The sequence below is a fragment of the Capsicum annuum genome, unplaced genomic scaffold (genome assembly GCF_002878395.1).
Source record: "Capsicum annuum cultivar UCD-10X-F1 unplaced genomic scaffold, UCD10Xv1.1 ctg64109, whole genome shotgun sequence".
NCBI classification, from domain to species: Eukaryota; Viridiplantae; Streptophyta; class Magnoliopsida; order Solanales; family Solanaceae; genus Capsicum; species Capsicum annuum.
Genome location: NW_025873223.1, coordinates 12,790 through 35,795, shown reverse-complemented (window position 1 = coordinate 35,795; position 23,006 = coordinate 12,790). Strand labels below are relative to the sequence as shown.

The following is a 23,006-nucleotide window of genomic DNA, read 5'->3' as shown; positions in this document are numbered from 1 at the left end:
CGATCATGAATCAACTCAAAAATTGACATCCCAAGGTCGGGAAGGTTAAAATAAAATCATTGAAGTTTAGGGATCTTGAAAATGACTAAGCCCTCAACACTTGGTGAAATTTCTAAGTCTTGGACCCCTTAAGCATGTAACTAAGAACTAAAGTAAGCTTAGAATCTTACGGGGTATTACAAATTTGCTTTTTGGAAAGCTACTCTTAACTTTCGCTAGCTTCTATAGCCATCACCCTAAAACTCACAGTCTCATGAGCATACATATCCACACTCCTTATAACATAAGAATCCATTCTCCACTACTTGACACACTAACATTAGATCTCTAATCACATAACTTACAACTTAACAAAATTTGTAAAACTATACCAAAGGCGCATGTTGCGTACCTATATTTCCTTAATTCAACTCTAAAGAACACCATACAACAAATCCCCACACTTCTTCATACTACAAAATTCAAGAACGTGAACTAGGTACACAAGACACTTATACACAAAAAACCTTATCTGACAACATGCTACCTGGGGTTTAACTTATCCTTAAAATACTTACGCCCTTACCCACTTAATGACTCAACCACAATTTATCATTTTACCCTAGTCCTTATATATATGCATATATGTATATATATATGTATATATATATATCACAATTATCAACACCTTTTTCCATAAGTTGCCAACCTAGGCTATTTCACACCTCATATCAAGCCTACTGATTCATTCCCACAAAACGCACATCATTAGTCTTAAGATACTATTTGTATCTCCACAATACACATTTGAAATTAAAGCCTATTGTCTAACACAATTCATGTAACACCGATGCAGCACACCGCATATTATACTAGTCCATCAAATGGTGAAATCAATCCAAGTCTCTTGTTTTACGCAACTACAACTCATAAGTTTATTCTCTCCACAACACTACTACTACACCTTCAAATCTACCACACACCTTCTCACATAAAGTACCAGTTTACAACTGCTAGAGAAAAGATAATAAGAGGGGGGGGGGGGAGGGTAAAGCCACATAATAAGGATAGTCGATCTTAATCTTAAAATATAATCCATTATGATCTTATCAACATATTCTACTTTCTCACATCATGTTTTACTTAGCAATACATACATTCCCTTAGTGTTCAAATACCATAAACACCAATGAGTCTCTACCCATAACCTATTGACTAATCTACCCCTTCCCATTTACCATCTTCAAATGATTCCTACAACCACCATAACTATCCACTCTTGACTCCTTCCCTATTTTGAATAAATAATAATCATAGCCAAACACTTTCTCCACAAACTACCATACACTCTAAAAATCTTGCTACAATATTAGTCAATTACATAAAAGAGTAAACCACCCCTTAGTCAAGGGTTATACAATTAGAACTACTTCTTTATGCAAAAGTCACCCTCACTCTTAATTCTAGATTTGTGACTCCATATCACTAACTTTTGGACCATATTACTACCAATAGGCCATGACGCATTAACATATACTACTACTCGGGTGGAAATACTATTCCAACACTCTGATATATGTCACTACCCTTAAACATAAAATCTACAACAAGGATTATGAAATAGGCTAAAAACACCTCATAATTCAATCTCAAACGCATGATTGATACAGATAGGGTTATACACTGGAATCAACACATTTTGAAGCACTAAGGGACTCCTCTCAATTCCTTGTTCTATATCATAACCTTATGGATAAGTTAATCAGAAAGGACCACATCATTAGGAAATCTAAATTCTTGAACTTGTATCGCCTAAACAATGAGGCGTGACCCATAAAATAAAAGCACAAAATGAATTTAGATAACTTTCATATTAACGATGCTGTAGGACAAACTAAAGTATGAAAGAATAAGAAATAACTCCTAAATTCCCGGTAGCCTCCTAGTTTTAAGTGTGATGCAAAATACCCCATAAGAAAGACTCTACTAGAAATGATTTCATAGACACACTGGGACCATGAGCCGTGCTTTGATACCAAGCTTATCATGACCCGAACCTTTAAGACCCCGCTAAGTTTCCTCATTATTAAATACCTCGAAGCAAGTCAAAAGAAGTTTTACACTTAGAATTTTAGCTAAGAGTTCAACACTTAGTTTATTTTGAGCCTTCAGAACTTTGATGAATTATTTTTTGACCTTCCCGACTTTTGTTTCTTAATTTTTTATTGCGTTGCGATGGGTAAAGACTATAGTACATCTCAAGTGAGTTTCAGAATTTTTGGATCTCGTTTACAGTGTGTTTGGATTTCAAAACAGTAGCATCATATGATTTGCATGCATCGCATGGTCCATCTCAGTAGTTCGATGGAATAATGTCATGACCCCAGCTGAGGCACTGGCCGTGACGAGCATCCTGAACCATGAAGGCCCAGACACCCTTCTAACTTAAAATCATATACACCCTTCATACATAAATAAGGAAATATGGAAATTTAAATAAAATGGAATCACGATCATAAATCTGATAGAAATTTGATAATAAATCTTTACTACATGATCACTAACTGTAATGCCCCCAAACATCTCCTAGCTGAATTTTGTCCCTAAAGTGTCAAGCTTTGGCTTCTAGAATGATTTACACTTATTTCTCTATGGATTTCCATAGATTTCAACTCTTCATTGCGTAGATGACTGAATAAGCTTTTCTTCGATATACGATTCATCTAAAACAGACACTTGGTGAAGAAGTTATGGCTATTTTATGTACTAGTCGTAAAACATCATTATTTTGGTGTTTAGCATGTCATGGAGATGGTTTAATTAGGAATTGTCAAATTTCAGTGGGACCTTGTGATAGTGGTGCGTCGCAGAGGATCTCAATTTCGCATTCATCAATTTCCAGTGAGCCACCGCGATAGTGGCGCGTCGTGGTGGCCCATAAAATCAGGCACCAGTTATATTTTTACTCCATCTCATTATGGGTAAAATGGTACTTCTCCCACCCCCTATCATCTCTAACACGGGATTTAATCCCAAGAACACCAAAGTAAGATTATTCTCATCAAAATCTGTCAAGAAACTCCATTAGGGTTTCAAACTAAAATCCTCGTAACTTAAGATTTAACCGTGAGGTTTTGAAGATAATTAGAGATTTGTAATCCCCAATCCGTAAGCTTCAAGAATCATTCATTATTCCTCAAAATAGAGGTACATGGGGTTTATCCTAAAAACCTACATTGGCTTAAAATGTTAAAACATGATTTAAAGGTTTTGATGCATGTATTTTATGGGGGTTTTGAAAACTATATTATTGAATATGCTTTTCGAAAGTTTCAATGCTACTATTGCTTTGACCTTGTGATGTTTTCCCCTAAATTGATTTACATATATATATGTATATGTACGAATTTGAGATTTAAGATTGTTGACAGCATAAATTATGAACTCCCTCTCTTGTATTGATTTAAAGAATTATTGTTTTGTGATTTGAAAGATGTTTTTCCTATATCCTTGCATTTAAACATGATTTGGAATTGTTGAGATGGTGTTTATTGATATCAATATGTTTTTGTGCGTATGAGAAAGAATTACATGTGTTTACATGAGGATTCAGAAGGAAAAGACTTATTGAATGTAATTATTGAAATACGGGTCTCAAAATTTGTGTTTTGAATATAGAGATTTATGATAGACTAATAATGGCTCAGAGATGTGACTTGTAAGTCAATGGTATGACGATACCATATGTATTTATGCCATAGTAAATTATGTTTTCAGAGCATGTTTTCAGAGTATGTTTTCAGAGACAACATGTTTTGATAGTGTTTTAAGAAGGGGCTTAAAGAGGGTTAGGTGGTTACCCAAAGATGGTGCGAGTTCAAGCAACTCTTAGACTGAAATCATATTTTCCGATACGGGTAGATTATTATTGTACGCTAGCGACGGCTGTGTGGCGTAGTTGATTTAGAGACTCCGACCCTTGCGGCACACTTGGGTTGGGGGATTCGCTGCTGAGTTAATGGCAGTTTCCATATATTCCATAAAATTTTTTAGAGTTGTAGGGTATACCACCTAGCACAAAAGTAACACAGATTTCTCAGAGTTGTGATGATTTTTACAGTCTTTAAAATCCCATGTGAATTCTTAATATGATATACTCATGCACTATTTTAAATTGCTCTCATATATGTTGGATAATAAATGATTATTTTGGATATGCTCTGTGTAACAGTACATCTGTAATGAACCCCTCCCCCTCCAACCTCTCAGGTTCTAAGGCACAGCCTAAGGGTCCAGATAAACAGTAAATAATTCAGACAGCTAACCAGATTGTGCAGTGGTAAGCCTTCTCTATTCCAGAAGGATTGTATTTTCAGATTATGTCACTTATTTTAGATTTGGTCTACTAGGTGCCTTGTCCTAGTTTCAGACAGTTGTCATATTTTCATATAGTAGAGATTTCGTAGACTGAGTTAGATGTTATTTAGATGTTGTTGAATTGCAATTTCCATAATTATGTTGAATTTAGAATTGTCCATGTTTCCATAACAGATTATGTTTCTGCATTTTCTTTTATTATATGAATGTTGTGCATGATTACCAGATAGAAAAGTGCATTTCGGGTCATCATGGTTCGAGATGTCCGTCACGGCCAGGCCTTAGTTTGGGTCGTGATAAACTAGGTATCACAGCATGGTTCATGGTCCCAGGGTGTCTGCGAAATTTTATCGGGTAGAGTTTTATTTATGGGTGTGTAGTGCACCATATTTAGGAATATTTCTAATCCTTGTGATTTAGTTCGTTTTTCAGAGTCTAATCTGTCCCCTAATCAATCATCTCTTACTTTTCAGAAAGAGAACTATGCCTCCCCATCACACCAATGTTAATGCTCAGGATGGTGAAATCCGTCCCACCCATGGGATGTAGACCCGTAATAGAGCTCATACCCCAGAACCTCTTCCTACTTTAGAAGTACCTCCTATACCGACTAGTCCTCCCAGAGCTCCCCGGACGGGGGCCAATCACACTCAGTCTCGTGAAGGAGAGATGTTTAATATTAAATTTAGATAGTCTATTCACATGCTTGCACAACTGGTGACCGCACAGACTCATAGGTCAGAGGATATTGGGTCGGCGTCTGTTAATTCTGAAGTTACTAGAGTGGGACAGTTCATGAGAATGAACCCACCCAAGTTCTTTGGCTCTAAGGTAGAAGAGGACCCGCAGGAGTGCTTAGACGAAATAGAGAAGATTTTCAAAGTAATGCATATTGATCAGGCTGAAGGTGTTGAGCTAGAAACATACCAACTAAAGGATGTAGCGAACCAATGGTACAGTGAGTAGGAAGATGCGAAGGGTGACAATGCTTTGGGATGAGTTTGTGGAAGTAATTATTAACCGATTCTTTCCTTTGGAGCTGAGGAAAGCTAAAGTAGAGGATTTCATGAACCTTAAGCAGGGTAAGATGAGTTTTCAGGAGTATACTTTAAAGTTTAATTAGCTGGCCCGTTATGCCCCTGAGATGACAAGTAGTAAGAGGGCCTGAATTAGAAAGTTTGCTTTCAACCTTTTAGATGATCTAGTGCTTGAGTGTCAGGGAGCTATGCTGAATAGGGATATAGACTTTGCTAGACTGTCAGTCCACATGCAAAAAGTTGAGGAGAAGAAGAAGAAGATAGCCAAATCTAGGGAAAATAACAGGTAGGCAAAGAGAGCCAAGGCGACAAACCCTTGTCATAGTCAGCAGCAGGCCGGCAATTGGGGAAGCAAATGGCAAAAGAAAAAGAATTGGGGTAATATTCAGTCGGCAGCTAGTGCTTTAGTGTCCAGAACCGCAGCTGAGCAACACACCCAGAATTTCCAATCTAGTCAGGGGCTGAGGATGTAGGGTAAATAGTCATAGAGAAGTGTATCCCATACCTCTCATTCCTATCCACGCTGTGGGAGAGGCGAGAGGAATTATCCTGAGAGATGTCAGTTTGACGCTTTGGTATGTTATTCATGCGGCCAGCCAGACCATATCCAGAGAGACTGCCCAGCTACAAGGAATAATGTTGGAGGAGCCAAGTCTTTGGGCAAATTCTTCTGCACCACCACCACCTGAGAAGGGTACCACTTCAGCCGCCTAAAATGGCCGAAATCAGTTGTACGCCTTGACCAACCGCCAGGAGGTAGAGGCCTCCCTAGATGTAGTTATCGGTACATTAAGAATATTTTCTTATGATGTTTATGTGTTATTAGATCTAGGGTCTACCTTATCCTATGTGACCCCGTATGTGGCTGTTGGTTTCAGGTTTGGGCCCGATGTGATTCCTAAACCCTTTTTTATTTCCACCCTGATAGGGAATTTTGTTATTGCTAAAAGGGTGTATAGGGGTTATGTTGTGACTGTTTGTAGACGGGATACTGTGGTAGATCTTATAGGACTTTATATGGTTGATTTTGATGCCATCTTAGGGATGTACTAACTTCATTCGTCCTATGCCACCTCGAATTGTAGGACCCGAAGAGTCACCTTTTCTTTTCTGAATGAGTCTGTGATGGAATGGGAGGGGCATTCTCTATCACCTAGAGGGCACTTATATCCTACCTCAGATCCCGTAAACTTATTTCTAATGGTTGTTTGTACCATCTTATCCGGGTTAAAGATTCTAGTGCCAAAATTCTTCCGCTTTAGTCTGTCCCCGTAATGAATGAATTCCCAGAAGTCTTTCTAGATGATCTCCCAGGAATACCACAAAATAGGGAGATAGATTTTGGTATTAATTTATTTCCAGATACCCATCCTATCACTATTCTGTCATATAGGATGGCTCCTGCAGAGCTAAAAGAGTTGAAAGAACAGCTTGTAGACCTTCTATATAAAGGTTTTATCCACCCCAGTGTGTCTCCCTGGGGTGCACCTATACTTTTCGTGTGAAAGAAAGATAGTTCCATGCGTATGTGCATAGATTACCGCCAGTTGAATAAGGTCACAATTAAAAATAAATATCCCCTACCTAGGATTGATGATCTTTTTGACAACCTTCAGGGTGCTAAATGTTTTTTAAAGATAGACCTTCGTTCAGGATATTACCAGTTGAAAGTTAGAGAGTCAGATATTCCCAAAATTGCTTTCTAAACCAGATACGACCATTATGAATTCTTAGTCATGTCCTTCGGGTTGACTAACGCCTTTGTAGCTTTCATGTATCTATTGAATAGGGTTTTCTGTCAGTTTTTGGACCTGTTTGTCATTGTCTTCATTGATGACATTTTGGTATATTCTAAGAGCGAGGAAGACCATACCAATCACCTCTGAACCATCCTTCACACTCTTAATGATCATAAGTTGTATGCAAAATTTTCCAAGTGTGAATTCTAGCTGATTGCTATTGCATTCTTAGGGCATATTTTTTCTAGTAAGGGGATTAAGGTTGATCTTTAAAAGATTGAAGCAGTGAGAAAATGGCCCAAACCCATGACTCCAATCGACATTCAGAGATTCTTGGGTTTGGTTGGTTATTAAAGAAGATTCATAGAGAGTTTTTCTTCCATAGCTACACCACTTACTAAGTTTAATCAGAAAAAGGTGAAGTTTTTATGGTCGGACCCTTTTGAGGATAATTTTGAAAAGTTAAAAGACAAGTTGACTATTGCTCATATTTTGACTCTTCTAGAGAGTACCGAAGGTTTTGTTGTATACTGTGATACATCCCGAAAGGGACTTGGGTATGTTCTTATGCAGCACGGTAAGGTGGGGGCTTATGCATCTAGGCAGTTGAAGGTGCATGAGCGAAACTACCCTACTCATGACTTGGAATTAGCGGCTGTGGTCTTTGCACTTAAGATTTGGTAGCACTATCTTTATGAGGTGCATGTAGATATTTTCATTGACCACAAGAGTTTACAGTATGTTTTCTTATAGAAAGAATTGAATCTTAGGCAGAGGCGGTGGTTAGAACTTTTAAAAGACTGTGACATGAGCCTGCACTATCACCCGAGTAAGGCAAATGTTGTAGCTGACGCCCTCAGAAGATTGTCCATGGGCAGTCTTTGTCATGTTGAGGAAGGGAAGAGGAAGATGGTGTAGGATATTCACCAGCTTACAAATCTAGAGGTGCGACTCTTGGATTTCGAAGATGGGGGAATGGTTGTTCATGAGATAGCTAAATCTTCCCTTTTGTACAGAAGTTAAAGTAAAATAGGTTAAGGATCCCATCTTGATGCAAATCAAGAAAGATGTGGGTCAACAGAAAGTAATTTTATTTGATATCGGTGGTGATGGTATTTTGAGATACAAGGGTAGGTTGTGTGTGCCAAATGTAGATAGTCTGAGGAAGAGGATCCTTGACGAAGCTCACACGTCGAGGTATGTTGTTCAGCCTAGCTCACTAAGATGTATCAGGATTTAAAAACTATTTATTGGTGGAATAATATGAAGCGTGATGTGGTTAATTATGTTGCCAAGTGTTTGAATTGTCAACAAGTTAAAGTGAAACATTTAAGGACATGTGGTTCTTCTCAAGCGATAGCTTTGCTCTTATGGAAGTGGGAGATGATTAATATGGACTTCATTACAGGACTTCCAAGGTCCAAAAACTAGTACGATTCCACTTGGGTGATTGTAGATAGTTTGACCAAGTCAGCTCATTTTCTACCTATCAGGACTAATTATTCGGGAGAGGATTATGCCAAGCTGTTCATTACAAAAATAGTTCGTTTGCATTGGGCACCTGTGTCCATCATATCTGACCAAGGTACATAGTTTCCTTCCAAGTTTTGGAGATCATTTAAAAAGGGTTTAGGTACCCAAGTGAATTTGAGCATGACTTTCCACCCTTAGACAGATGGGCAAGATGAGCGCACCATCCATCCCCTTGAGGATATGTTGAGGGCCTGTGTGATTGATTTTAAAGGTAGTTGGGTAGAGCACTTGCCATTGATAGAGTTTACATATAATAATAGTTTCCATTCCAATATTAAGATGGCTCCTTTTAAAGCACTATATGGGAGAAGATGTAGATTTTCGAAAAGATGGTATAAAGTAGGCGAGATGCAGATATTTAGGTCTGATCTTGTTAATCAGGCAATAGAGGATGTGAAGGTCATTAGAGAACAACTTAAGGTAGGTCAGATTCGCCAGAAGTCCTATGCCGATGTTAGGAGAAGAGATCTAGTGTTTGAGGTTGGAGATTGGGTGTTTCTCAAGATTTCTCCCATGAAGGGAGTCATGGGATTTGTTAAGAAAGGTAAGATGAGTCCTCGTTATATAGGGCCATATAAGATTGTGAAAAGGATAGGTAGAGTTGCGTATGAGTTGGAATTGCCTGCTAGTTTGGGTTCTGTACATCCAGTGTTTCATATATCTATGTTGAATAAGTGTATTGGAGACCATTCTTTAGTTTTACCTGTCGAAGCAATCAAAGTAATAGACTCCTTATCCTATGAAGAAGAGCCTGTAGAAATTTTGGATCGCCAAGTTATAAGATTGAGGAACAAATAGATAGCATCGGTTAAAGTATGGTGGAGAAACCAGAAAATTGAAGAAGCGAATTGGGAATCAGAAGTTGACATGAGTGCTAGATACCCAAACCTTTTTGATCCAGTGGATGACAAAATGAAAGGTACAACCCTTGATTTATTCTTTCTATGCCTTAGTATTCTTGATATTATGCTTGTTTGTGTCCCACGTCAACATTCGGGGATGAATGTTCCCAAGGGGGGATATTGTAATGCCCCCAAAATTTTCCTGGCTAAATTTTGTCCCTAAAGTGTCAATCTTTGTCTTATATAATGATTTACACTTATTTACCTGTGGAATTCTGTAGATTTAAACTTTTTAATACGTAGATGACTGAATAAGCTTTCCGTTGATATAAGATTCGTCCAAAACGGACACTTGGTGAAGAAGTTATGGCTATTTTATGTGCTAGTCATAAAACATCGTCATTTTGGTGTTTAGTGCATCGCGGAGATGGTTTAATTAGCAATTGTCAAATTCCAGTGGGACCTCGCAATAGTGGTACATCGCAGAGGATCTCAATTTTGCATTCGTCAATTTCTAGTGAGCCACCACGATAGTGGCGCGTTGCGGTGGCCCATAAAATCGGGCACCAGTTATATTTTTACTCCATATCATTAAGGGAAAATGGTACTTCTACAACCCCTTATCATCTCTAACACAGTATTTAATCCCAATAACACCAAAGTAATATTACTTTCATCAAAATCTCTCAAGAAACTCCATTAGGGTTTCAAACTAAAAATCCTCGTAACGTAAGATTCAACCGTGAGTTTTTGAGGATAATTAGATATTTGGAATCCCCAATCCATAAGCTTCAAGAATTATTCATTATTCTTCGAAATAGAGGTATGTGGGGTTTATCCTAAAAACCTACATGGGCTTGAAATTGTTAAAGCGTGATTTAAAGGCTGTGATGCATGTATTTTATGGGGTTTTTGAAAACTATATTATTGATTATGCTTTTCGGAAGTTTCAATGCTACTATTGCTTTGGCCTTGTGGTCTTTTCCCCTAAATTGATTTACATATGTATGTATATGTATGAATTTGAGATTTAAGATTGTTGAGAGCATAAATTATGAACTCCTTCTCTTGTATTGAGTTAAATAATTATGGTTTTGTGATTTGAAAGATGTTTTTGCTATATCCTAGCATTTACACATGATTTGGAATTGTTGAGAGGGTGTTTCTTGATATCAATATGTTCTTGTGCGTATGAGAAAGAATAGCATGTGTTTACGTGAGGATTGAGAAGGAAAAGATTCATTGAATTGAATTATTGAAATGCTGATCTCAAAACTTGTGTTTTGAATACAGAGATTTATGATAGACTAATAATGGCTCAGAGATATGACTTGCAATTCAATGGTATGACAATACCATATATATTTATGCCATAATAGATTATGTTTTCAGAGCATGTTTTCAGAGTATGTTTTCAGAAACAATATATTTTGATAGAGTTTTAAGAAGGGGCTTAAAGTGGGTTAGGTGGTTACCCGAATATGGCGTGAATTCAAGAAACTCTTAGCCTGAAACCATATTTGCTGATATGAGTAGATTATTATTGTACGCTGGCGACGACAGTGTGACGTCATAGATTCATACAGTCCGACCCTTGCGGCTCACTTGGGTTGAGGACTTCGCTGTCGAGTTAATGGGAGTTTTCATATAGCCCATGGAATTTCTTAGATTTGTAGGGTATACCACCTAGCGTAGAAGTAACATAGATTTCTTAGAATTATGATGATTTTTACAGATTCTTTAAAATGCCCATGTGAATTCTTACTATATGATATACTCATGAACTATTTTAAATTGCTCTTATATATGTTTGATAATAAATAATTATTTTGGATATGCTCTACGTACCAGTACATCTGTATTGACCCCCTCCCTCTCCAACCTCTCAAGTTCTAAGGCACAGTCTAGGGGTCCAAATAAGCGGTAGATAATTTAGACAACTGATCAGATTGTGTAGTGGTGAGCCTTCTCTATTTCAGAAGGACTGTCATTTCAGATTATGTCATTTATTTCAGATTTGTCTTACTGGGGGCCTTGTCCCGTTTCAGACAGTTGTCAAATTTTAATGTAGTAGAGATTTCACAAACTGAGTCAGATGTTATTTAGATATTATTGAATTGAAGTTTCCATAATCATGTTGAATTTAGAATTGACTATGTTTCCGTAGTAGATTATGTTTCTACATCTTCTTTTATTATATGAATCTTGTGCATGATTACCAAATAAAGAAGGGTGTTTCGGGTCTTCATGGTTTGGATGTCCATCACGGCCAGGCCCTAGTTCAGGTTGTGACACTAACACAATAAACAAACAGGGAGAAGGCCCCTAGTATACCAAAACCATAACTAATAATAATTTTCTGAAAGTAAACAAGCTTTCCAAAACATAGAAGGCTCCCCAACTGGACACGACAACTCTATCTGATAAAATTTACTGCTTATCTGAACCCCTAGACTGAGCCTCAGAAGCTAATAGGTTGGGGGAGGGGGTCAATATAGATGTACTGGTATGCAAGGTAATCCAAAATAAAGCTTTTATATAAGTAAAATAATGGAGAGCAATTTTGTCAAGATATCATACATGAAATAGTTCTCAAAACACATGGGCACTTTCTGAAAATTCATAAATCATTCTTGTCAATGCAATGTTAGATCTTTGTATTACTTCTAAGTTAGGTGGGACTCCCCTACAAGTATGATATTCCACTAGCTATATGAAATACGCCATTGACTCGGCGAGGAAGCCCCCAACTCGAATGTGCCGCCAGGGTTGGAGTGTTTGAGTCTGATACGCCACAGGGCTCTAGGATAGCGTAGTATAATAAACTCGGATAGGAAAACCACGGTTTTGGGCAATGAGTTATCTGAACTCGTGCCTTGTTCAGGGAAACACCTAAGCTGTCTTTATGCCCAATTTTATCCTATTCTGAATTATGCATTTTTCTAGTTTCAACATCAGAAAAGTTTGATTTCAAACATGCATTTTATTTTATTCTGAATTGTCATGGCATAACCTGAATTGGTGTCGTCACACAAAGACTTGCAAGTCCTATTTCTGAGCCATAATATATCATGCATAATTTTTTCATTAAAACACAGTCCAGACCACCTAAACATGCAAATAGTATAACAAATTTCATGTTCCGAAAACACAAGTCAAAACTATGCTGAGCTTATTCAAACATATGGTGGTCATGTGTTCTTTTGAAAGACCATGCTACTCTTTGTTATATGCATATTCAACATTTATCAACATGCATAACCCTCTCTTTTTATTTCAAAATTATATTCAAGTCATAGCATATCATGCTTTCAAGATGCAATTTAGAACAATTCATATCATATGAAAGATGGGAAAAATTATAACAAGAGAGGGATTCATTATAATTCATCAACGCTTCTAAAACATGAATACATTCATAAATCCGAAATCCTTTTCTTAAAAACATGATTTCTATGCTCATGAGATTTTAGGAAAACCCTGCGTAACTTAACCTAGATAGATAATAGGTGATTCTCAAAGCTTACGGATTGGGGATTCCAAATCTTCTATCACTTTTGAAAACCCACGGTTGAATCTAGATCTATTTGGGTTTTTAGTTTGAATCCCTTGGGAGTGTTCTTGGATGAATTTGATGAAAGTGAGTGTATTATGGTGTATTTGGGATTAAATCCCGTGTTTAAGTTGATAAGGGGTTGGAAAATACTCAAAACACCCTTAAAAATTCAGGGCAAAAACTAAAATTGGCCCAACGCGATCCTCAAGGCGCCGCCCTGGGTTGAGCATCACGATAGCCAAGGCGTCGCCTCACCTATCACCTTGCTCACTCCCAGGTGAGGCGATCAGTGAGGAGCCGTGGGATAATCACGTCGGCTGACTGTTTTGTCAACCCAAACTTGCCCTTAAGCTTGTATAAAAATTCTGAAACTTACCCGAGACTTACTCTTGACTTGCCCCATGATAACGCAATAAAAATTTCAAGAAACGGAGGTCGGGAAGGTTGAAAATAAAATCTTTGAAGATTGGAAGCTAAAATGAGGTTAAGTCTCTTTAAAACTTAGAAAATTTTGAAGTCTTTTCAACTCTTCTACTAGAGGATAACACACACACGAATTTTACGGGGTGTTACATTATTCCCCCTTGGGATCATTCGTTCTTTAATGATAACGCGGAATACAGACAAGCATGATTTCATGCATACTAAGGCATATGAAAGAATAAGACAAGAAGTGTACCTTCCATTTCGTCACTTGCCGGATCAAATAAGTTTGGGTATCTATCTCTCATATCATCTTTTGATTCCCAAGTAGCTTCTTCAACTTTTTGATTCCTCCACAACACTTTAACCGAGGCTATCTCTTTGCTCCTCAATTTTTTGACTTGATGATCTAAGATTGCTATAGGCTCTTCTTCGTAAGACAAGGAGTTCGTTATCTTGATATCCTCTACAGGAAACACTAAGGAATGATCCCCAACACATTTCTTCAGCATGGACATATGAAATACCGGATGAATCGAACCCAAACTAGTAGGAAACTCTAACTCATATGAAACTGCTCCTATCCTTCTCAAGATATGATATGGTCCTATATATCGAGGTATCAACTTACCTTCTCCCGAATCGCATGACTCCCTTCATAGAAGAAACTTTTAGAAAAAAACAATCACCAACCTCAAATTCTAACTCCCTCCTTCTAACATCGGCATAGGATTTCTGTCTACTCTAAGCTATCTTAAGTCGTTCTGTAATAAGTTTCACATCTTATATTGCCTGATGAACAAGATCAGGCCCAAACATCTGCGTCTCGCCCACTTTATACCACCCTATAGGTGAGCTACATTTTCTTCCTTACAGTGCTTTAAAAGGAGCCATCTTGATACTGGAATGGTAGCTATTATTATACGAAAACTCTATTAGTGGAAAGTGATCCACCTAAATACCCTTGAAATCAATTACACAGGCCCTCAACATATCTTCCAGGGTCTGAATGATGTGCTCAGATTGTCCATCCGCCTGAGGGTGAAATGCAGTACTTAGGTTCACTTGGGTACCTAAACCTCTCTGAAAGGACCTCCAAAACTGTGAAGAAAATTGTGTACCTCGGTCAGATATGATGGATATCAGTGCTCCATGTAAACGAACTATCTCTTTAATGTACAGTTTAGTATAGTTATCTCCCAAATAGTTAGTCCTAACCAGCAGAAAATGGGCTGACTTAGTCAGCCGATCAACAATCACCCAAATGGAATCATACTGGTTTTAGGATGTCGGAAGTCCCGTAATGAAGTCCATATTGATCATCTCCCACTTCCACAAAGGCAAAGCTATCTCTTAAGAAGAACCAAGAAGCCTCATATGTTCTACTTTAACTTGTTGACAATTCAAATACTTGGCAACAGAGTTAGCCACATCACGCTTCATATTATTTCACAAATAAATGGTTTTCAGATCATGATACATTTTGTAGAGCCTGGGTGAACAACATAAATTGAAGTGTGAGCGTCATCAAGGATTCTCTTCCTCAAACCATCTACATCTGGCACACATAATATACCCTGGTACCTTAAAATACCATCACCGCCAATCTCAAATGACATCACCTTCTGTTAACCCACATCACTCTTAATTTGCATCAAGATGGGATCTTTGTCCTACTTTTCTTTAACTTCGACACAAAGGGATGATTTAGCTATCTCATACATGACCACCCCTCCATCTTTGGAATCTAAGAGTCACACTCCGAGATTTATAAGTCGATGAATATCCTTTCCTATTTCTCTCTTCCCTTCCTCAACATGAGAAAGATTGCCCATAGACAATATGCTGAGGGTGTCAGCTACAACATTTGCCTTACCCAAATGATAGTGTAGGCTCATGTCATAGTCCTTTAGCAATTCCATCCAGTGCCTTTGCCTGAGGTTTAATTTTTTCTATAAGAACACATACTGCAAACCTTTGTGGTCAGTTAAAATGTCAACATGCACCTAATAAAGATAATGCCGCAAGATTCTAAGTGCAAACACCACAACCGCTAAATCCATGTCATGGGTAGGGTAATTGCGCTCATGCACTTTCAACTACCAAGATGCATAAGCCACTACCTTACCGTGCTGCATAAGAACACACCCAAGTCCCACTTGGGATGCATCAAAGTACACAACGAAACCTTCCGTACCTTCCGTAAGAGTTAGTACCGGTGCAGTAGTTAATTTTTTTTTCAACTTCTCAAAACTTTTCTCGCAAGAGTTTGACCACACAAATTTCACCTTTTTATGAGTCATCTTAGTAAGTGGAGCAACTATGGAAGAAAAACTCTATACAAATCTTCTGTAATACCCTGCCAAACCCAAGAAGTTCCTAATGTCGGTTAGAGTTGTGGGTCTGGGCTATCTTCTCACTGCCTCAATCTTTTGGGGATCAACCTTAATTCCCTCACTAGACATAATATGCCCCAAGAAAGTAATAACATTTAGCCATAATTCACATTCGGAGAATTTTGCATACAACTTATGAGCCTAGAGATTCTGAATGATGATTCGAAGATGATTGGCATGATCCTCATCACTTTTAGAATAGACCAAAATGTCATCAATAAAAACTATGATAAACAGATCTAGAAATTGATGAAAGACTCTATTCATTAGATCCATAAAAGCTGCAGGGGCATTAGTCAACCCAAAATACATGACAAAGAATTTATAATGACCGTATCTGGTTCGAAAAGCTGTTTTGGGAATATCTGACTCTCTATCTTTCAACTGATGGTATCCCGAACGAAGGTATATCTTTGAAAAACATTTAGCACCCTGGAGTTGGTCAAACAGATCATCAATTCTAGGTAGAAGGTACTTATTTTTAATGGTGACCTTATTCAGCTGGTGGTAATCTATGTACATATGCAAGGAGACATCTTTCTTTCATACGAAAAGTACAAGCGCACCCTAGGGAGAGACGCTATGATGGATAAAACCTTTATCTAGAAGATCTGCTAGCTACTATTTCAACTCTTTCAACTCTGCTGGAGCCATTCTATATGGCAGAATAGAGATGGGACAGGTATCTGGCAATAAATCAATGCCAAAATCTATCTCCCTATCAGGTGGTATTCCTGGGAGATCATCAAGAAAGACTTTTGGAAACTCATTTACCACAGGGATTGACTGAAGAGGTGGAATCTCAACATTAGAATCTTTCACTCGAATCAGATTATAGACAACCCCTGGAAATAAGATTATGAGCTTTAAGATAAGATATAAAGTGCCCTCTAGTTGCTAAAGAATGCCCCTTCTATTCTATCACTGGTTCATTTGGAAAGGAAAAAGTAACCTTTCGGGTCCTACAGTCTAGTATGGCATAACATGAATGGAGCCATTTCATCCCTAAAATGGCATCAAAGTCAACCATATCGAGGTTTATGAGGTTTTTCACCGTATCCCGACTAAAAATAGACACAACACAATTCTTGTACAATCTTCTAGCCACAACAGGGTCACCCACCAGGGTGGAAATAAAAAAAAGTTCAGCAATCACACCGGGCTCAAATCCAAAACCAACAGCTACATAAGGGGTCACATAGGATAAGGTAGACCTAGGATATAGTAACATATAAACATGACTAGAAAATATTTGCAACATACCAGTGACTACATCGGGTAAGGCCTCTACCTCCTAACGGTTGGACAAAGTATATAGCCAGTTGTGACCGTTCCTGGTAGCTGAAGTTGTATCCTTTTGAGGCAGTGATAGTGCAAAAAAATTTGCCTGAGACTTATCATCCCCAACACTCCTTCTAGCCAAAGGACAATCTCTTTGGAAATGGCCCGTCTAACTACATGAATAACATACCAGTGAGCCCAGCTGACACCTTCCTCAATGATGCTTACTGTAAGTCTCACTCCATGGAAAAGTATGATGCTGTAGAGCCACACCACCCTATGACTGGGTATCCTACACCCTGGATCCATGATTAGTCTGAAAGCTCTGGGATCGTTTATCAACTGGAGGTCTGGGAGTCGAGGCGCTAGCTGCAGACTGTGCCTTGCCCTAAAACTTCTTCTTTTGCCATTTGTTACCACAATTACCACTCTGCTGCTAACTGGGGTTCTGATCCGTTGTTCTGGGTCTCTTCGTCTGCCTGTCCTTTTCTCTAGATTGGATGATTTTCTTTTTTTTTCTCTTCCACCTGCTCCATGTGGACTGACACCCCAGTAAAGTCCATATCCTTATTTAGCATTATCCCTTGACATTCAAGCGCTAGATCATCTAAAAGGTCGGATGCAAATTTCCTCATTCGGGCTGTCATATTACCTGTCATTTCTGGCGCATAACGAGCCAGTTGGTTAAACTTCAGAGTGTACTCCTAGGCACTCATCTTCCCCTGTTTAAGATTCATGAATTCCTTTTCTTTGGCTTCCCTTAACTCTAGAAGAAAGAATTGGTCAAGAAAATTTTCCATAAACTCACCCCAAATTATGGGCTCAACACTCTCACCCTTCACCTCTTCTCATAAATTATACCATTGGTTCGCTACATCTTTAAGATAGTGTGTTGCTAACTCAACCCCTTCCACTTGATCCACATGTATTACTTAAAAAATCTTCTCCATTTCGTCTATGAATTCCTGGGGGTCCTCTTCTACCTTAGTGCCAAAAAATTTAGGTGGGTTCATTCTCATGAATTGGCGCACCCTAGTATCCTTAGAAGTAAGAGATATAGACCCAGTATACTCTGACCTCTAAGTCTCTGTGGCTACCAGTTGTGCAAGCATGTGAATGGACTATCTGAATTCTGCATTCGATATGTCCTTCTGAGAAGACTGGGGACGATTAACATTTGTTCTTTGAGCTTGAGGAGGACTGGTCGGGACTGGAAGTATTCTCGGAGTAGGAACATGTAATGCCCTAATTTTTTGAATCGAAATACTACACGGAGCTCATGACCCCGAGGGACCACAAGCTAACCCATGACTGATATATGTACTTGTACACTGCATATATAACATAATAATACAGAAATCATGAATATTTAGGCCATAAGGTTCAACTGAATAAAGAATATGTCAAAACATAATATCCATATGGGTGAAAGATACCTAAAATAGCTAAAAACTAAATCAAATCTGAACATAAGTCTGAATACTGAATCTGAAAGCCTCTAAGTACTGTCTGAATAAGGATTTGAAGGAACATGTCTCCAACTAACTCCGTCTAGCAAAACTTAGCTGAAATAATAAATGAAATAAAATAATATCGCCCTTAAATGGATGAGGACTTACTACAACTCTGCGGCTGGATGCTACTGCTGATCTGGAGCTCGTGTCTCTGAACCTATAGTGTAACATAAAAGAAAGCACCATAGTGCAAATGCATCAGTACAACTGGAGTACTGAGTATGTGAGTGAGGCAGGCTAATGCAAAAAGGTTTACATACATGAAAAATGCTAACTGACTGATATGAACGTGAGAGTGTAAACATACATACATAGTAACTAAGATCGTGAGTACTTGATAGTAAGATCTGTACGCTAATACATAATTTACTAATAACTGACATGGCTGAAACTATAGTTTTAATAACATGGGCGACTGTATCTGACGGTCTTAAATCTAATGGAACTATCTGAGTTCCGCTCTATAACTAAATTTGCCTGTATCTGACAGTCTTGGTATACTGATATCTGAAGAACTATCTGAGTTCTTTTATTGAGACTGAGTCTGAAACTATAGAAGGTAGTTGTTTAACCAACATGCCCATATGTGCCATTATGGCTAAGATGGGGTCTAATCTCTGCCCTGACTGGAAGGGCGTCAATACCGCACCACTGGTAAGGACAACATGTGAGCAACCCTTATATAACAGGTAACTCTAGTGAGAACGGTGGGAACCCTCATATAACAGGTTAAGCCACCTCATCTACCCTCATATAATAGGCCACGATATCTCAATCTATGATGGCTACATAGTTTTGGAATGTAAGGATGACTGCTAAGAATCACACCCTCATATACAGGTGAGTTCCTATCCTTGGGTTCACTCGGTGCTTACTCCTACTCCTATCTGAAGAGACTGAACATGATTTAACTGACTGTACGTAAGTGGAACTTACTGAATTCCATTGAATAGTGGAATACTACTGATATCCGATAACTGACTGAGACTATGAGGTTTCCTGAGTCACATGACTTACTGAATTCTACTGAATCATGGCTTGATTTTGTGTATCGTGAAACATGACATGGCTCTAGGCACACAACTATAGTTTTCAGGTACAAATACCCCCAGGACTTGATAGAAGGAAACTGACACACATGACATGACTTGATCACAAGATTTGAGTCCACAATTCATAATATCATAAGTAGGGGATATCATATTTCATATAGTTATTCAACATCTTAAACATTGTAGGGATTGCATGGATATATTTTGTGTACATATTGTATATCTCCATTATCTTACAAGCTTCATACCACCACAATAGAAACACATGAAATAAATGGAATTTATATTGAAGTATATAGCTAACATGGACTTGTCATTTAGACATCATAGAACCACACAAACATGAATTTCTAGCATCCTAAGCATTTTATCAAACACATTGCATGCATTCTTTAAGGCATAGGTGAGTTTCATACTTGCACCATATTAAACCACCTAAAGTTCATGGTTTTCAATTAACAAACATATATATTCCATGAAAACACCTTTAGACATCACATTGAATCTTAAACAACAATTGTCAACATGTACATACTCATATCACCACAAAAGTTTACAAAATAATATTTAAAACATGGTTCTTGAGCTCTATGAATGGATTGGATCCATAGATGAACACTACACATACCTTAGAAAGGAAACCTTGATGATTTGCTGGAGAGTTCTTGGATTTGGGAAACTTAATTCTCAATTATCTTGAAAAAAGGCTTGAATCTTGCTTTTGAAAGATGAGTTTGATGGAAAACCCTAATCTTGTGGTTAAGAGTGTAAGAGAGGGTTTTTGAGATTCTTAACTGAAGAAAAAAAAAGGGAAAAATTATGCCTCTTTAGGGTTATAAGTCATGGAAGGTGAAGGAAATGACCAAAATACCCTTATGAAATAAATTTCCAGTTGCTGAAAAATCATAGCTGACGACCTTCGTGATAGGGCTTCACAAATGTGGTAAGCTGTCACGAATGTCATCACTTAGGAGTTGGTTTCTTCCTAAGCCTGATGACCTTCGTGAAAGGGCATCACAAGTGTGATAAGCTACCACGAATGTCGTCACTTAGGAGCTGGTTTCTGCCTAAGGCTGACGACCTTCGTGATAGGGCATCACAAATGTAGTTAGCTACCATGGATGTCATCACTTAGGAGATGGTTTCTGACTAAGGCTGATGACCTTCGTGATAAGGCGTCACAAATGTGGTACCCTACTACGAAGGTCGTCACATTGTTTCCAGCCTGACATGCTGGAGTAAAATAGGAATAACTCTTTGCTCCGATAACGGATTTAGGCAAAATTGGTATCGTTAGAAAGATAATTCAATTATATATCTGTTGATAGGCCATGATCTCAATGAGATATTTTCTCGTATGAAGTTGACTATACCAATATCCTTCTCAAGAATTCAATCGATAAGGAATGTTTTGATTCGTCTGATAGCTGGGAGTTATTTGAGGACTTAATATACATCTAACCTACTCATAAAACTATAAAATAACCATGATTTACTATGCATGAGCTTGGTACATGTCTCTAATATTGGTTTGGATGTTTTTTGGGGTATTACAAAATGGGTTCTGAAGTGTACGCTCTATTATGGGTCCGCATCCCATGGGTGGGCCGGACTTTATCATCCTGAGTATCCTGGTTATTGGAACGATGAGGAGGCATGGCTGTTTTCTGAAATACAATAGATCACTTATTAGGGGAGAATTCTAATTCAGACTCTAAAGCACGAACTAAATCACAAAGAGGGGAAACACTTTCCTAAATGCCTAGTAGCCTCCTTCTTATAAGTATGGCGCACTACACTCCCATAACCAAGATTCTACTCGACGCGATTTTGCAGACACCTGTGACCATGAACCGTGCTCTGATACCAAGTTTGTCACGTTCCGAACCAAGGCCCTGGCCGCAAAGAGCATCCCGAACCATGAAGGCCCGGACACTCTTCTAACTTGAAATCATATACACCCTTCATACACAAATAAGGAAATGCAAAAATTTTAAAAAAACGAAATCATGGTCATAAATCTGATATAAATTTGATAATAAAAGATGACAATACAAAACCACCTAAAAACATCTGGAAAACGTCTGCGAAATCCCTACTACATGATCACTAACACAATCTAAAGATTGGGACAAGCCCCCAGTAGACGAAAACCATAACTAATAATAATTTTCTGTAAGAAAATAGGCCTTCCAAAACATAGTAGGCTCACCAACTGGACACGGAAACTCATTCTGATGAAATTTATTGCTTATTTGGACTCCTAGACTGAGCCTCAGAACCTAAGAGGTAGGGGGATGGGGCCAATACATATATACTAGTATGCAAGGTAATCCAAAAATAAAACTTTTATATAAATAAAATAATGAAGAGCAATTTTGTCAAGATATGATACATGAAATAGTTCTAAAAACACATGGTCACTTTCTAAAAATTCATAAATCATTCTTGTCAATGCAATTTCAGATCTTTGTATTACTTCTAAGTTAGGTGGCACTCCCCTACAAGTCTGATATTCCACGGGCTATATGGAATCTGCTATTGACTCGACGGGGAAGCCCCCATCCCGAGTGTGCCGCAAAGGGTTGGAGTGTCTGAGTCTGATACGCTAAAGGGCTCTAGGCTAGCATAATATAATAAACCCGTATTGGCAAATCACGGTTTTGGGCAATGAGATATCTGAACTCGTGCTTTCTTCGGGGAACCACCCAAGATCTCTTATGCCCAATTTTATCCTATTTTGAATCATGCATTTTTCTAGTTTCGACATCTGAAAAGTCTGATTTCAAACATGCATTCTATTCTGTTTTGAATTATCATCGCATAACCTGAATTGGTGTCGTCGCACCAAGATTTGCGAGTCCTATTTCTAAGCCATAACGTATCATGCATAATTCTTTCATTAAAACATAGTTCAGACTACTTAAACATGCAAGCAATATAACAGATTTCATGTTCCAAAAACACAAGTCAAAACTATGCTGAGATTATTCAAACATATGGTGGTCATGTGTTCTTTTGGAAAACCATGCTACTCTTTGTTATATGCATATTTAGCATTTATCAACATGCATAACCCTCTCTTTTTATTTTGAAATTATATTAAAGTCATAGCATAAATCAAGACATTTCATATCATGCTTTCAAGATGCAATTTAGAACAATTCATATTATATGAAATATGAGAAAAATCATAACAAGAGATGGGTTCATTATAATTCATGCTGTCAATTGAATATTCATCCTTAAACACATTCATACATACATATATATATAT

The 23,006-nt window shown here is 38.0% G+C and overlaps 1 protein-coding gene across 1 annotated transcript in view; it reads left to right on the top strand.

Annotated features, from left to right (window-relative positions):
* Positions 1-5,326: 5,326 nt before the first annotated feature.
* LOC124893711 overlaps positions 5,327-23,006 on the top strand; it is a gene marked incomplete at its 3' end in the record, with an annotated part of 22,234 nt that continues 4,554 nt past the window's right edge. The window contains exons 1-3 of the mRNA XM_047404603.1: positions 5,327-5,438; positions 5,553-5,679; positions 5,990-6,087. Of these exons, the coding sequence (XP_047260559.1) occupies positions 5,327-5,438; positions 5,553-5,679; positions 5,990-6,087 (337 nt within the window). The remainder of the gene's footprint in view (positions 5,439-5,552; positions 5,680-5,989; positions 6,088-23,006) is intronic.